At 42.5% G+C, this 17,693-nt stretch overlaps 1 protein-coding gene across 10 annotated transcripts in view; it reads left to right on the forward strand.

Annotated features, from left to right (window-relative positions):
• The window catches only part of KMT2C (lysine methyltransferase 2C), a 174,231-nt gene that overhangs the window by 124,693 nt on the left and 31,845 nt on the right, over positions 1-17,693 (forward strand). For 6 of the 10 annotated variants that reach the window (XM_078855009.1, XM_078855017.1, XM_078855029.1 and 3 more), the window contains 8 exons: positions 1,288-1,561; positions 2,490-2,597; positions 7,871-8,029; positions 8,768-8,866; positions 9,376-9,481; positions 11,076-11,308; positions 12,088-12,161; positions 16,540-16,722. In XM_078855009.1, coding sequence (XP_078711135.1) covers positions 1,288-1,561; positions 2,490-2,597; positions 7,871-8,029; positions 8,768-8,866; positions 9,376-9,481; positions 11,076-11,308; positions 12,088-12,161; positions 16,540-16,722 — 1,236 coding nt within the window. The remainder of the gene's footprint in view (positions 1-1,287; positions 1,562-2,489; positions 2,598-7,870; positions 8,030-8,767; positions 8,867-9,375; positions 9,482-11,075; positions 11,309-12,087; positions 12,162-16,539; positions 16,723-17,693) is intronic. The other 4 variants (XM_078855026.1, XM_078855033.1, XM_078855027.1 and 1 more) reach the window with 3 other exon arrangements.

A 17,693-nucleotide genomic window follows, 5' to 3' on the forward strand; every position in this document is an offset into this window, starting at 1 on the left:
GCATCTAATCCATCACCAACAATGCCAGCATTGGTGTTCACAGCAGGTTCTTAAAGTGTTGTTAACCCTTTCCCGTTCCGATACATCTGCAAGTTGCAGGGCGGGTCCCATTCACCTCCGCATCTCAGAACGCGCAATCTGCTGAGCATTAATTTAATTTAGAGACATAGCGCTGTTTTTAAACACATTGTACTCGCCCCAGATAACTATTGCGGCACAACCGCACTCTATGATAGCTGGCGCCAAACTGTGCCACACCCTCCCGCATGAACTTGTGGGAGCCTCAGTACCGATAAAGATAATTTATTTTAGTTTTCCGGTTTCGTTTTTACAATGTACATGTACATCTTTGTAATGAGAGAGGATTAATATATCAGTAGCGATCACACATTTTGTTCTTCAGCCTGAATCACAAGGTGGTCCTTTGCAGATGTATGATATGTTTGTATCAGAAAATTAGGTTTAGTGTGAACTTTTGCTTGCTCATATTAGAAAATTATCAAATTCCCAATGCTTAGTTAAAATCACTTTAAATATGTTCCTTAAAAGATAGAAATTGGAAGTTCATCTTGCCCATAATGGACAAGCTTGCTGCCTTGTTGATTTTATTTGCTCCAACTAAGATTCCATTGAAAAAGATTAAATCTCTGAACCAAAACTTAGCAATAATAAAGCGAATATAAATTTAAAATAATCTATAAACCATTCATCTTAAAATGGACTGGAAATCAGTATTTTTTTAACACTTGGCATGCATTTGAAGGAGTTGTGCATTTGTGTGCATGTGTCAACATTTGTATGCTTAACAGATGCTACTAGCTAGTGGCAAGTGGCTGCATGCTTATCAAAGCAATGCATGTGGACAGGCATAAAGAGTGGAAAATTAGAATGGACAAACATTTCTGATGCATTGGTTACAATGCTCTGTTGTTCACAGCTACGTAAGTGCAGTGTTTGGTCGTATTAAATAGTACACACTGCACAGAATATGTTCACAGCTTGCATATTGAAGGTGGGAGTGAGTTTTCTTACGTTTTATAAGTAATGTATTTGATATTCTTGTATATTTTCAGTGTACATGACAGAACTGCATTGCATACTTTGTCTATGATGGTGAAACCCATATCCTGAATATTACATTTCCCTTTGTGTGTGTTTGGGAGACAGGTAATTTTGAATATATAGGGTTGTATACACTGTTACTATTTGTGATGTTTTGATTTTGTATTGGAACTTTATGGACCACCATACTGACATTTGCTACCTTCTCTCTGGCTCCTGCCACAGGAGGCCTTCTTTGGGAAGGGGCTCCTAGACACAAGCAAAGAGAAGCGCTCCAGCCTTGATCTCTTCTCCGACGAGGAGTCGGCACAGCCAAGCGAGGGCGCTCAGCAGAAACCCACACCCCCTGCGCAGTCGGAGACCCCTGAGGTGGTGGCCAGAGACGAGGCAGGGCCCACGGACGATGGAACTCCTGTGCAAGCCGAGCGTCTCCGGGAACCCTGCCCCACGTCAGCTCCCATCAGTGCAGGCACGGCCACGGACCAGGGCAAGGCGCAGGGTGAGCCAAAACACGCTGCCTTCGCAATACGCAAATGCGGTCCAGGCCTCTGGACGTGCAAGAAATGATCAACTCGCATAGAAGTTGTTCAGTGGTCTATTGTCCATACTTTAATTAACTTTTTGTTTGGCCAAGCATGTGAAAAATTACCAATACAGGGGGTCATGCATGCATATTGTTATTTCATGCTTAATATTAGCTGGGAGCATTGCAAATATGACTCGACATTCCCAACAGTTGCTTTGCTTATGTGGTGTGAAGGCTGTGGGATTCTGGTAAGGTAAGTAATGTAAATACATTAACGTATGATCTACAAGTATAATATACAGTAACAACCAGAGTTTAAGGAGAATTTAAAAAGGATGCTTACTCTATATGCCAAAGAGAAGATTCATCCAAGGATTAAAACTTATAATTGTAAAATATGTGGACATTGAATGAAAGGCCATCCCTATGGCATAGTATTAGCAAATAATTGTTTTAACCGTTCAGAGATTGTTGTGACGTGTTTGTAAGATTTAAAGCAGTGTTTTCTGGAGAGGAGGTTGTTGTTCTCAAAGACAGTAGTACATAGGTACAAAGCTTTGAAAGTCCATGATGAAGATTATCTAGGCAATTTATTGGTGATATCATTTAGAGAATTATAGAGATGCAGCAACATGTCGAAAGCACTTCAGCTGTGCATAAATGAAAACATAGGTTGATAATGAAGACACTGCAGAGCTGAGAGAGGACGAAATACTGGAATCGCATAAAGATTCGTTAAGCTTAGAATCGATGTTGAATGCTTGGAGAGCATTTTTTTAGTTTTTGTGTGCATTGTTGAGGAGCGTTTGAGAAACGGAGAGCTGTGTGTGGAATTTCACGTGTGCTGGCAGAGTCCTGTTGTCCCTTGCTCTTGCCGAGTGCTTGGTTGTGTGCTCTCCAGTGCCCAGAGCAGCTGAGGACCCCCTGGCAGCCCTCTCCGAGGTCCTGTCCAGTGATGAGATCCTGGGCATCCTATCAGGGGGTCTCAGAAAGTCATCAGAAACCACAGGTGACAAACTAAATTCACCTGTTATTGGTAACATATAAAAAATAAAGCGAATAAAGAGGCCATAATAGCATCAATCATCATGTCTTCCAGCTTCCCTGCAGTCTGTTCTTGCAGCAATTCAGGCATTGTTCAGATGGGTATCTTTCAGTCCAAAACCTTTTGGCCCCTAGTTATATCCTTTCACGAGCTAGCTGACCTTTGGTGCACCCACTCTAGTGCAAGTGCCTGGGAAAATCTAGACACGAAGAAATCCCCAGATATGATACTTACGCTGTGGTCTTGTGAAGATGAATAGCATCAACCACCGAGCTCCAGTACATTCATTGTGTTCATTCTCTGTCAGATTTTTATCTCGAAGTACCAGTGTGTGTTTTACACTTCTTTTTACCCAAGATAATTGCCATATGATTCATGACACTTTTTGCCAGGTTTTTGCAGTAGGAGGTGATGATTGCTCTGTATTCCAATTGAGTAATTTGCAGGTCATTTTTCAAATTTGACCCCTGACAGGCGGCACACAATTATCTACTCTTTCTAGCAAATGACGTCCACTGTGAAGCAGACGGCACAGATATTTATGGTAAATACACCGATTGTAATAACCAGGGTGGCCGCTGGTTTTAACCACAAACCTCTAAGCCGCAAACGCGCTACTGCTAGGCACTGTCACAGCGATAAAATGTACAAAAAAGCAATTGGCTTGGCTTCTTGGAGGACATTTATTTGAAGCGTCCTCGAAGGTTTGACATTTCAAAGTTTTCTGGTCATCGGAAAATTGCATTTCTTAGTAGTGATTCTATCACCTTCCCTAATCCCGAAGACTGATAGGTGGCCTTGCCGTTCCCAATAGCAATCCTTTGTGTTGTATTTGTGGGTTGCAAACGGAGGTGGCATTTGCAGCAAGTATCTCTGAGAGGGAGAGTCAGAAAGCTGTGAATTTCAAGATATTTATGAAAACACACCATGAAAAACTATCCCATATTACAGATCCTTGTTTTAATCTGGGATTTTATCTATACACAAGTATCCCCCATTGACTTCCTGAAATGCTTTTTTCACGCACATTTTTTGTGGTAAAAATATAGCCTAATTTTATTGTCATGGAAAAGCTGATTTTTCTGGGCTTTTATGTATATAGATCTGACATGTAATTAGAAAAGGACAGAGTTGATGATTGTACCTTTGAGTGCGAAGTGCTATTACCAGCTTGATTGGGTGTCCTTTCGTGTTTAATTAGTTCTGCAGGTGTTCACGATGGTGAAAGCAGACCAGAATAAGTTTTTTTGATGGCCATACATTGGAGAGCCCAGTGCAACACCGGCCAGGATTTTCTTGTCTTAGATGTCTCAATGAGATGGACCCACACCTAGAATGGTTCATGTCCTGGACTTTGCAACCAGGTTAATATTCTCAAGCAATGTTTCCCATCGCAGGCTAGCAAAACTAGAACTCGTTTCTGACCATCGTACAGGAAGCATTGTTGAAAGTAGGTCCAAAATTTAATTTGTGAGACTGATGCACTGGTAAATCTCATTGCTCATACAGAAGTGCCAGACACATGTTTCTCAGAGATAGGTTGCTCCAGTTGAAGATAGCCCTCTTTCAGGTTACCATCATAGGCCTTGTGTTAGAAATGCAAAGAAGAATATGTTCATTGGTACCAGATGTTTATGCAGTTTTGAACCAAAAGACACCCATGCCTGTCATTGAAAGAACATATAAAAATATATCTTGAATGGCCTCTAGCGTTATTTGCATTAGACCAACCATTTCTCCAGGACTTAGCTTTTGCACCCCCAACCTGTCACCCTTAGATAAGTATTCAGCATTATGGTGCATCAGCCGAGAGCTCGTATGTACAAATCACAGTAGTCGTAATTAAATGCCTTTGGCCTATCATACTGTGTGGGTGCCAACACAGCATATGTCTTTCTTGTAAAGATAGTCGTCCATAGGAGAGGCATGCATCTTCCCTTGTCCTGAAGTAGAGGCCAATACCAACTTTTCTAAAGGTTTGCTTGGATTGTCATGCCACTGTAAGAACCAGACATGAGTCAAATGTTTGTTATTTCTAGATTTGAAGCTTTCGTGACTGCAAGGATTCATACTCTTAGGTTTTTTCGGTAAAGTCACGTAGGTAAAATAATAATAAAAAATAAAATTATAAATCACGACGTTTCGGAGGCAACACAAGTCTCCGTCATCAAGTGGGACCGTCACAGCTAAATTTACTGTATGATTGATTACGTTCTTCCATTCTCAGGTAGGGTGTTGACTGTTATGTTAGCCGACTCTTTGTGTTGTATTGCATTATATTTCTAAGTATACTAGGTTTGTTTTCTCTTTCATTTATTCCTGATGATGATTGCTTGTGTTGCAATCGAAACGTCGTATGCTATTATTTAATTTGTTATTTTCTCTTTATACGTGACTTTACTGAAAGAACCAAAGAGTATATTTTATACATCAATCGATCGATCTTTATTTTACATGCCAATATCGCCTTCAATGAAGTAGGTATTAGTGCACATTACAGCAGATCGGGAACGGTCCATGGGCACAGCAGCAACAGGAATGAAAAACGAAACTCGTCACGACCGCAGCGGCTAACACAGACTGAGCAAAGTAAATTTCAAAATACATGTTTCAGCACTGGATGCTTTACTTGCTAAGAACAACATTTTTGCATGGACCATTTTTGCTCAGGCCATTTAGCAAGCAGCTGATTTCAATTTAAGATTTCTATATCCTTCCTGCCAAAGGGACCAATTTGTATTGCTTCTGCCAAAGATGGCTCTGACTTGGCATATGTAGCCAACTGCGCCCAAAACCGCACATGTATAGAGGTGGTAGACACATTTTGGTTAAAAGTATAGTCTTCCAGATCCCTTAGTATATTCGAATAACACTTGTATTGTTATCCCATTTTTTTCTTGATATGTGAATGCTATGGATACTTATTATATTTGGTAGCATGGACTTCAGCCGTCCCGTTTGGTTAGCATTAGTCGCGGATGCGGTTTATAATGCATCTACTTTGTTAAGAGTAATCTCCAGTGTTTCGATGAGGTCTGAAAATAGATTGTGCATTTCGCATTAGCCTGCTGCATGGTGGCAAGAGCTCTGCCTCGATGTCCTTTCATGTGGCTGCTGTTATGAGACAGTTACTGAATTACTGTCCTGCATGGCGAGTTCCAGGACGTTTTTGGCTGTCCAGGAGACCAGCACTGGGGTGGCTGTGCCACCCATTGGCTAATAAATGAAAAAAGTTCCTTGGGGCCAAAATGTTTAGTGGTTAAAAGCTGCTCATATGGTCAGTGGAACCTAGTTGTTGATTTCACGGATAGCAGTGGAGCAGGAACATACATGTAAACCTTCATTAACTGAAGTACCCTAGCGTCAATTCATACCATTGTATTATTATTTGTAAGTATTTTTACTGGTAGGAACCACTAGGTTCCACCAGCCCACGGGATTATAGTGTCCATCCGTCGTGCATCCAAAAATGAGAGGAGTGGGGCTGGGCGGAGAGGGGAGGGGCCGGGTGGGGAGGATGGGGAGGGGCTGGGTGGGGAGGGGAGGGTGGGGAGGGGCTGGGTGGGGAGGGGAGGGTGGGGAGGGGCTGGGTGGGGAGGGGAGGGTGGGGAGGGGAGGGTGGGGAGGGGCTGTGTGGGGAGGGGCTGGGTGGGGAGGGAGGGGCTGGGTGGGGAGGGAGGGGCTGGGTGGGGAGGGAGGGGCTGGGTGGGGCTGGGTGGGGAGGGTGGGGCTGGGTGGGGAGGGTGGGGCTGGGTGGGGAGGGTGGGGCTGGGTGGGGAGGGTGGGGCTGGGTGGGGCTGGGTGGGGCTGGGTGGGGCTGGGTGGGGCTGGGTGGGGCTGGGTGGGGCTGGGTGGGGCTGGGTGGGGCTGGGTGGGGCTGGGTGGGGAGGGGCTGGTCACCCCGTGGTGCCCTTATAAAACTCAACGTTTAACCTACTCACGCCGGCTTGTGCCCCCTCAGTCGGGCATATTTGCGGAATACACCACGCTGCCGTTTACCCTGGCCATTGACCGAGCAACCCAACGTTCCTACCAGCTCCCTCCGCAGGAGGAATGTGTTTGTTAATAGTTCTATTTAATTATTGAACCACTTGTTATGTTGTCATTACGAGTAAGGGGTTCCTTTTATGATGCTTGATCACCCTCTCTCATTGTTGTGCATGCTTTTTTTTATTATACATGTTTACTTTCTGCCTTTTGCTGAATTTTGCTCCATTCTCATAATTATAATCACTCATTTTTGGTTTGGGTTCTCTAGGTTCCGATTTAGACTCTTTTCACCTCGTGAACTCGCCTTCTCTGTTCGGTAAGAGAGCAGAGCGCCCTGGGTTGCGCAGCTGGCGCTGTGTGTGTCCTAGTGGAGAGCGCCGACTCTCGTTGCCCCCGCTCTGTACCGTTCCTACGCCTCGTTTCCAAGGCATAGTTTAGTGAGTGCTGGACCTGCATCGATTTGCCCAGAGTTGAAGCTCCATCCATCCCCTCCACTACTTTCAAACCAGCCCATCTTCATACTGCATGGCCACTGACTGGGAGAAACAGTGCGAGGGGGCTCTGCAACCTGACCCCTCGTACGGTTTTGACATCATGGTTGACTCTGACATTATTTGCCTTGTTCAAACCATACATCGTGTTAGTTTTTAAACTTTGTTGCAATCAGTTACATGGGATCGATGGGGAACGTGGCTTATAGCAGTATTGGTACAAAGTCAGCTGGGCAAGGTTCCTGTATGCATTTACTGTGCTGTGGAGACACTGGATTAGTTGTAGCCAGCAGCACTCTCCAACTCTTTATATTTCGTTTTTTTTAAGCATGGTATTATTTTGTGGAAGTGGTTGGTTCGTCTCTTTTTTCTGTCTTAAATGGTTCACAGTAATGCACAATGTAGCGTTACTCAAACCATTTAATTTATTAAACTCTGGAGGTAACATCTTCATACGCTCAAATAATTCAAGCGATTGTTTTGTTAAGTTGATTTTCGTCCGAGCACACTATAAAACATATCAGCGCACTGATCCGTGAATTTGTATTTGCTGTGCTTTTGTCTGTTCTGCTTCTGCTGCTATCGTAGGTTGATCTTTTTCTAAGCATCTCTTGCATGTGCGTTGAACCTTGGCACAATTGATGTCTCCTTCTTTAAGATAAATTTTCTCCTGCCGCCTTGCTGCGCCCCCGCCTGCCACCCTCGCGTTGTGAACGTGGCGTTTAACTAATGGCTTGTATTGTGTTGTTCTCGCAGCCGGGCTGGACTTGGGCTCCATACCAGATGAGCAGAGCAGCTCTGCCCAGGGCCCTGCTGCTGCTGCTGCTGCTGCAACGCAGCGTGGCCAACAGCTGCGACCTGAACCACTCGACAGCCTGCTGGGCACCTCCGACCTCGACCGCATCGTCACCGATGGTCAGTAATGGTTGAACCTTATTTTCTGTACAGTGTCAGAAGAGCATTAGTGTTTTCTTTCACACATGCCGGACATTTTTAATAATTCTGAAGGCAGTGTTTCCGAAAGCTGTTGTTAAAGCAAATGTCTATGATAAAAGTACGTCGAGTTCAGTAGTGCTCATCCAGTGTAGTTCATAAAGTCGCGGTGTTTTTATGCTCAAACAGGCATTGGGTGCTGCACATTCCAAATGGTAGCCCTGAGCCAATGGTGGAAAGTTCGAATTTTGTGAACTAGTTTTTTTCTCCAGGACAATGGTTGTGGATTTCCTACAAAGTATCATATATATATTCTTTGGTTTTTTCGTTAAAGTCACGTAGGTAAAAAATGTATTAAAACAAATTAAATTAAAATTACTGAGGCGTCTGTAATTTTGCTGGAGCAGTCACAACACCTGATGACGGTTGCTTGTGTTGCTTCCTAAACGTCGTGATTTAATTAAACATTTTTTTATTTAAATTATTTTTTTACCTACGTGACTTTACCGAAAAAAACAAAGAGTAAGGATCCTTGCAGTCACGAAAACTTCAATTCTAGATATTATATATACTACAGAACCCAGAGGGATGACAATATGTTTAGCATACATTCTACAAGAATTTGAACTCCCAATCATCTTTGTTATCCCAGAGTGCTCTTCGGCCAGATAATTAACAAAGTAATAATGACAAATGGATGGCTGGCTTCTCCCTTTGCAGAGCTGGCAAAGATTGAAGCGAAGGATGTGGCTGACCTTTTTTCTGCAATCAGCCCAGCAGGGGGAAGTCAACCCCAGCCCCCAGTCCAGAACACTCACGGTACTCCCAATGCCCACGCGTGTTTGACCGCTTTCGTGTGTGTGCACGTGTGCACGCGTGCACTCATCTAATGTACAATTTAGGAAAGTGTGGAATAATTGAATGGAAGAGCAAAAACAGGAAATAACATTGCAGCCATACAATGTTACCTTTTTAAAAGAATGTTTTGAAAGTACATAATTAGTAAAAAAAAAACGTTTCTACAAAAAAATGACTGGCTTACTCTGTTTCACGCACAAGGTCAAAAAAGCATTCTTACAATCGACAAACTCGGAAATGGCTTCACAGATGCCGCCTCAAAATCTTGTATGTTATATTTTGTTCCCCAGATAAGAACTTTGAGAACTGCTTATTGTCCATAGCCATGCTGTAATATTACAGTGTCATGGTGCTATGTGCACTGTCCTAAAAATGTATGTTTTCTCAATCGGTCAATTTAGAGTAATGCAAGGCTATTAACCCTGCTTTCCGTGATACGTTTGGTTTCTCTGTGCTACGTGGTTCCCCAGGCATTCTGGGTGCAGCAAGGAACCTGACAGCACTTTCACAGTTTCCCGCACCTGGTCGCTCGGAGCCCTCGCCCATGATGCCACAGGCTTCTTTCCCAGAGTTTAGGTGAGACGTCACCCACACAGGCTTTTTCTATAATTGGTGTTTGTGAGTGCCTCTAACCAAGCTTTTTCATCAGTTGGGTTCATTTGTGTTGTTTGTCATCTCAAAATTGTTGTTTGTTGTTGTAATCTTGGCTGTCAAATGATAGTCCGTTTTCATTAATCTAGTTTCAAGGGGAGCAAACTTCCCTGAGAGCATGTCACTTCATTGCCTATATATAAAGTACTAAAATAAGTGATAAAAAAAGCCAAAATGTATAAATATGATTTGACATTGGCTGTCAGCTCTTTTTGGAAGACTGATGCATTACAGGAAAAGAGAGCTTGGCATACTGTAGCCGTTATGTAATATATTTTATATGGACATAGGTGAATATGAAGAGTTGATTTCCCAGTGAGCATTTAACTGGTTTGAGAGTGCTGTAAAGTCGTGATAATATAAATGCAATTATAAGTATAAGCATGCTGTCCAAAAATTATAGAGTTATACATTTTTTAACAACATATAAAAAGAGCCCACAATGTGATTATTGTACTTCAACATGTGTGTTCATATTCAGCAAACTGCAATGTCATCTTTCATGTCAGTGAGTGCCACGTGTGTCACTGGTTGTTTCAGTAAGCTTTTGAAGGAGCCACTGTCATCGTCTGGTGATTTGAAAGTAAATTAGATTGTCTTTGGCCATGCAAAGATGTGATTTGAATAATCTAGATCTGGCATTGGCGAACCAGTTATCCCTAAACCATTTTGATCTTAAGAGCTTATTTTTATACTTGCGTCAATGTATTTCAGAATATTGAGAATATATTATAATATTTGCTTGTTCTATATAATTAGGGAGATTGTCCTAAATATGTATTCTTAAAAGGTTAATTTGAATTCCATATTGATAAGTCACAAATGTGTCTGATTGGCATACCATTTCATATGGATGGAAATTGCGCTCTCTACACATCCAAAGTAATTGGATCATTCGGAGCACTATGCCTACACCCATCTGCCCACACTCATCTGCCCTTTGCCAGCTTGTACACATGTGCACATAATCTCTAATGCTGGTTGCATTATGTTGCTCTTCATGTTTTGAGTGGCTTTCCTGATAAATATAAAAATGAAATGTGTCAACAGCATCTCAAAAATGCAGTGTTTGTCAGGAAAATTATCCTAATAATAACTTAAGAAAAGGCACCCTTATTAAAAAGAGTTTTTTGACACACAACTTTTTTCCTGGATAAATGAGACCATCGTTATATTCATCTGGGCAGGTGGCACTAGTTAGTCTGCTTGACTTGCAATAATTGCAATTAAACTTCGGGGCAATGATTGAAAATTAGTGCAAATGTCTGAAGCCAAAAATGGTCATCCTATGCCATAGGAATATAGCAATATTGTGGCTGCAGGCTTTCAAGAATGCCAATGTATACAGGCATCACCAAAGTGCTTGTATCATCTGGGAGAATCTTTCAACTTTTTATATTAATTCAAGTTCTTTGTCGATAAATAAGCAATAATGCTACATTAGTCTGATGACTTCTCCATTTCCATGCTGTTTTTTTAATCACAATTTTTATTGTATACTGTGGATGTGTGCGCCCAGTGGTTGCAGGGAAAAGGTGTCTTCGTTCAGCCCCTCTTCCAACCCTGCCAGCCCATGGAGTGCGGCAGGAGCGCCCCCAGCTGTGGCCGGAGAGGGTGAGGGGGACGGCCTCTCTTACAACCAGCGCAACATCCTCAAGTGGGAGAAGGACGAGCTGCTGGGCGAGATGGCGACCACTTCGCCTGTGCTGTATGCCAACATCAACTTCCCCAACCTGAAAACCGAGTACCCGGGTACGCGTGAGCAGGCGATGCTCCTTCTTTATTTCGGCACACAATGTTTAACACCGCTGAGCCCAGGACGAGCTGCTCCCATTTTCCGAGTTATTTTCATCCTCATGGTTTGAAAACTATTCCCCATGTCTCGATAAGTAAATTCAGCCATGGCCCAAGAGAATCTTTTGTGCAAATTTGGATGCCTTGGCCTATGGTGTTAGAACATCTGCAATCAAGAGCTCTGAAGACACGAGTTGGTGAATCACATGAATTTACACTTGTGTAGGGTGGGACATTCCATTGATTTGTCAGATAATATGGATTTTTAAGCTCAAGATATATGCAGTAAATACCTTGTGTAAGAATTGATGCTTTTAAAATTGTCTTTTTAAAAATAAAATTTGTTCAAGTCATCCCTCTAGCTGCTAGAGGCACTAACATTCACTACAATATTTAAACAAAATATTTAGTTCTTAAATAGGCCTGATCCTAAATTGTGACTCGAATTGCTGGGGTAGAATCATTCTACCGCGATTGTTGTGTGTGCTAAAAGCCTACCTGGGAGACTTGGGGGATGTCCAGTATGTGGCAGTAAATAAAGTAGGGTCCTGGTGAGTCATTGCTTATTTTGGAGAGTTGTCTGCACATGCACATGTGCGGGTTTTGTTTGGGGACTCGAGTAATTGGGGGGGGGGGGGGTGGAACCCGTGATATTTGTGCTGTTTTATATAAAGGAATAGTTTATATGAAAGCAGTGTCCCTTTTTTCTTTGTATACTTGTGTTCTTGCATGTGCAGACTGGCCCACAAGAGCCAAACAGATTGCTAAGCTGTGGCGTAAAGCCAGTGCAAGTGAAAAAGCTCCATTTCTGGTAAGCACAAAGAACTGGCGTGCACAATACACCACACTTCATTGTGTGAGTAATGTGCAATACAGTAAGGTTTATGTATGGCATCGCCTAATTTCGTGAATATCTCAAGATAGGGTGCAGCTTGAGTAGTGGTTCTGCATTGAAATGTAAATGAATGGCTGGAAATTGCATGAAGTGAATACACAAGTTAATATTACAGTGTACATATCCACATGAAAGACCATTAATTGGTACATGTCAATCTATACAGGGGGGGAGACGTTCCTTGTTTAAATATAACTAAAAATAATCACAAGTGTCATTTTCTTGGTTCTTTCGGTAAAGTCACGTCAAAGGGAAGTAATAAAATAATAAAAATAAAACATAATAAAATAAAATAATTCTCACGACGTTTCGGCTACAACGCAAGCAGCCGTCTTCACCTGAAGACGGAGAGAGGGGGGGGCAGGGGCGGAGAGAGAAGGAGGGGGTAGAGAAATTAGCATGTCAATGAGTAGCACGATGAGTGGTACGGTGCGAAAGCTTGAAAAAATTAGGAGGCAGGGAGAGAGACACACTAAATTAAATAACCTAGCAAAATTTCGAAATGTAATGCAATGCAACACAGAGGGTCGGTCAACACACAATTAACGCATAGCCTGGTTGATTACGTTCTTCCAAAGACTGCTAAATTAGAAGTTAAGTGAAATTTGAAAAAACACGGACACGAAGACCGATACACAAGCAACGAAAAAACCCAGAGAGAGAGAAAAAAAAACTTAAAACTTCCCCGTAGAAGTGGTTCAAACTTAATTTGGAGCTTTCGTGACTGCAGGAATTATTCTTTGGTTCTTTCGGTAAAGTCGCGTATCAAGATAAAATAATAAATAAAATAAAATGCTCGCATACGACGTTTCGATTGCAACACAAGCAATCATCATCAGGTATAAATTAAATAGAAACACAAATCTAGTATACTTAGAAATGTCCGACTCTTTGTTGTATTACATTACATTTTTTAATCGGTGAAATTAAAGTGTTTCCATTTTCGAGAACATTAATTTCGCAGTTTCAGTTTCTATTGGTAGACCCTGGATTGGAAATTTCACATTGCTGTGGTGGGGGTAATAAGATTATACAGGGTGTTTAAAAAAGATGGACCCTATTTGAAATCGCTATATCTCTGCAACCACGAACCGCCCATGAATGAAACTCTTACCATTTGAAAGGGCGGGGCATAGAGTTTCAAATGATTACCGCTAGATGCCTCTCCCAGCACACAAACAGCCCCTAGTCTCAGTCATTCACAAGATGGTGACCCCGCAACACAAGGGGCGTTTTGCGTTCTGCAGTTCAGCAAGACTGAACCCATAATTGCGGTGCAGCGTGCGTTTCAAATGCGTTTTGGCATTGATCCGCCAATGTCAAAGAGCATTCGTCGTTTGTACCGACAATTTGAGGAAACAGGCTGTTTATGTAAGGGAAGAGCACAGGGTGACCACGCACCTCAGAGGAAAACGTGAGAAGAGAGGTGTTTGGGACTAATTCAACTATCGTCTCGATGTTTTCTGTACAGCAGGTGGAGGGCACATAGAGCATTTATAAAATGGTTAGTAAAATGTGATAACTCATTAAACCGTTTGTAACTTTTTGTGTAATTGTAACATGTTGCCATCGTGAAATAGACTGCTTTGGTAAATTTGGTCCATATTTTTGAAACACCCTGTATATTGTATGACAACCACTTTTTACTGGCTACATTTTAGCAGCCAGAAAGGAATTATAATAGGTTTTAGTTATCTCTAACTGACCATCTACAATATCGGTACGACTGTATGGGAAGTCAACAGTGGTGCTATCGAGAGATGTGTAGTCTTCTGATGTACATGTAGTACCATTACAAATATAGAATTGGCGGTTTGATATAGGGGATTATACTGTGTTATATTATACTATCCATCTACGTCTATGCTCTTGGCCTTCACCAACCTGCACTAACAAGAGTGGTGAAGTATGATCAAATAAGCCCCGCAAACCTATATGGTGCGGAAAGTGTATCCAGAAGTGGACTGACATTAGACCTGTGCACGTACATTGACTATTAAATCTTCTCAGTTCTGCCTGCTTGTTCAGCTGTACCCGTGTTTGCTGTGCAGGGAGCTCATGGCTCTGTCTGCAATGTGTAAATTAGCAGGATTTGTTGGTGGGTAGACGGTCACACAGATCCAGCTGGGGTAGAATAATGCCATCCGGCAGCATGCATGCTTCTTGGCAGTACCGTAATATTAGTAGTGTATGGTAGTGCAAGTGATGCTATGAATGAATATTTTACTGGTAGGAACCTCCTGGTTACACCAGCCCACAGGGGATTATTATGTCCGTCGTGCAGGGTGGGGCTGGGTGGGGAGGGAGGGGCTGGGTGGGGTGGGGCTGGGTGGGGAGGGTGGTTCTGGGTGGTAAGGGGAGGGGCTGGGTGGGGCTGGGTGGGGTGGGGCTGGGTTGGGTGGGGTGGGGCTGATCACCGCGTGGTGCCCTTATAAAACTGGGTGGGGAGGGAGGGAGGGGCTGGGTGGGGAGGGTGGGAGGGGTGGGGAGGGGCTGGGTGGGAGGAGTGGGGAGGGACTGGGTGGGAGGGGTGGGGCTGGGTGGGGTGGGGCTGGGTGCTCTTATAAAACTAAACGTTTAACCTACTCACGCCAGCTTGTGCCCGCCCTCAGTCGGGCATATTTGCGGAATACACCACGCTGCCGTTGACCCTGGCCATTGACCGAGCAACCCAACGTTCCTACCAGCTCCCTCCGCAGGAATGTGTTACAATAAGAAGTTCAGTTTAAAATATATGAGCATCGGTAAACATTGACAATAAATAATAATGTATTAATTTGGTATAATTCTTTTGTGGATATGAGCCCGTTGTACTGTGGTTAGAGCGAGTGGCTCATCCGCAAGTCCGTGAGTTTGAACACTGTCGGGGATTAGTCCAGCTCAGCCCATCATCCGTCCAAGGGTGAATAAGATGGTTTGGACCAATCAGTTTCAAGGACAATGCATATATTATCGGTGTTTTTTTGTTTGCACTTTGACTACAAGTATTGTGGTTAATGCACACATGATACCTTGTAAAAAGGTTTCAGTTTTGTTGCCAGAAAAAAGGGGGAAAACCCTATTATGAATATACTTGTTCTTAAAGTTGATGGTCATCATTTGGAAATTGTCACCCCCAGAAGGGAAATGCATTTAATTTTACAAGTGTGTATATTTATATATGCAATCATTCATGTTCTGGTAATCCATAATTTTATCCTATGTAAAAATGCTCGCTCAATCTTTCTAAGCAATGAATTCGATGATGCTTCCCATACTCCCGTACACCAAAACTATTAAGAAGGGGTCCTTAATTTAAGCAGCGAAGAGCCCTTTTCTATTCATTAATTCTGTGCCAAAGATAACTGCATTCGTGAGAGATGTTATTATATTTTCACACTTAAATTGTGAATAATGAAGTCGGCCTACGAGGCCATAATTCGTACACCGAGGTTTGTGTATTTAAATTAGGTTTATCTCATTTATAGTGGGTGAACATGACAAGGGTTTTTTTCTAGCTATATTCCATATTTTGCATTTTAATTGAACATTATATTGTACATTTTTGTTGTGCATTGGAATAATGTAATTGTCTTACAAATTGTGCGTATTAATCGTAATTCCAATTGTATGTCGTGCATTTATGTATTTGGGTAATTTGTTTACCTTTCTTGTACTTGGCACTCCTATCATTTTTTTGTTTTGTTTGTTGTTACATTCTTACCCGCCCCAACTGGACATCTGTGAAAAATATCTTTATAGCTCATCGGATTCCTCCAGTATAAATACATATCCTGATTCTGACAGTAGATTCTACATTTACATTGTACATTTCTATAGGTTTCGTATTGTGCATTGTTTTATTTATTAGTATTGTGTGTCAAGTTGTGCATCATTGTTGTGTATCAGGTTATACGTTCTAGAAGTAAAACATTTCTTTGCAAGTATAATTTTTTGTTACTTGTTATGTCCCATATTGTACAATGTTCAATTGCGTGGTTATCTTCAACATTCTGTAATATGACTGACTGGACCCTGGATTGTGCTACCTTATTTTGTATCATTGTGCATTCTAGTTGCGCATTCCATTATGCCTTCCTGGTGCACATCAGGACTGTGAAGACACCACTGTGGTTACTGGAGGTCACAATCGTAGCTGCATTTGCCTGAATAAAACCGAGTGTTGCTTTGGTATGGGGACCCAACAGAGTGCCACCCCCCCTCACCCAGTCTCAGATTTGTTTGCCGAAGCGAAACGAGGTGGCGTCTCGTGAAAATTAATGTTTTTGTGGCTGTGGCGTTTCCAAAATGGCAGCAAAAAGCGCGTGACAACCGTGCGGCGGTGCGGATCAGCAAGGCGCAGCGGGCAGGCGAGACGCTGCTGCGGAAGCCCCTGGAGCTTGCGGAACCCGTTGGGGGGGCACAGTCCGAGCAGCACGCCAAGGAGCAGCAGCGGCTCAGAGAGGTAGAGCAGGAGCAGGATTGGAGGCAGAGGCAGGTCAGTAACCATAGCAGTGAGAGGAGATTTCAAAAAATTATAAAAAAAAAAACCAAACAAAAATCATAACCGCTTGCCAATTGGGGAGAGATTCTCCCCAGCACCGGTGCAGGGATGCAGGCTGAGGCGTGCCACTCTGAAGCTGTAGGATTTCTCACTCCTCCCCCCACCCCGTGTCTGCATGAGACTGCATGAGCCCGCATGGACACTGAGCACACTTAACCACTTCTCCTGCAGTCCAGTGCGTTTGACGTGGTTAAAGGAAATGTCTTGACATTTGCATGGGCCACATTTAACACGAGCATAACAGAAGTGGCCGTGCTTCTGTTTACGCCTTTTCTTTATTGGTGATTGGTTTTTTTATGTACTTGGTAAAAAAAATGTAGCTATCAAGCTTTGGTCACATTTAGTAAATGAGTTTTTTCCCAAAATCCCCAAAATTTCTCAATTATCTGCCACCCTAGAATGACTGGTGTAAAGCAAAAAAATAGGCTTCCTTTGCATGAGTTACCAGTGTAAATGCTTCTTATGCTGTGCCTGCATCCCTGCAAGAATATTTGGTTTAATTTGTATTTAAAGCTGTTCCAGACATCTTTCACTGACCTATAGTTGCTCTCATCTTCCTCCATTTTGCTGTGAAATTGTGCGATCTTTGAGTACCTGTTGCTCTGCCACGGATGTGAAAATACCGTTTAAATGCAACTTTGAATGCGTTAATTGATCTGTGTTTTTGGTGTAATGTCTAAACTGGTGGTGGTGGTTATTTTTTCAACTCATAAATATGCAAATCATTTAATTAATTTCAGTTTAATATATGCTACTTTGTAAAAAAAATTAGCACAGGCTGAAATTATGTACAGCCATCACCATAAACAAACACTGCCTTATAACTGAAAAGTGCATAAGTTAACACTTTTTTGCAACAGCCATTTTTCAGTAAGTGGTAAAATATTTTCAGCACTTGGTTTTAC

Source organism: Lampetra fluviatilis, chromosome 1 (genome assembly GCF_964198595.1).
Source record: "Lampetra fluviatilis chromosome 1, kcLamFluv1.1, whole genome shotgun sequence".
NCBI lineage: Eukaryota > Metazoa > Chordata > Hyperoartia > Petromyzontiformes > Petromyzontidae > Lampetra > Lampetra fluviatilis.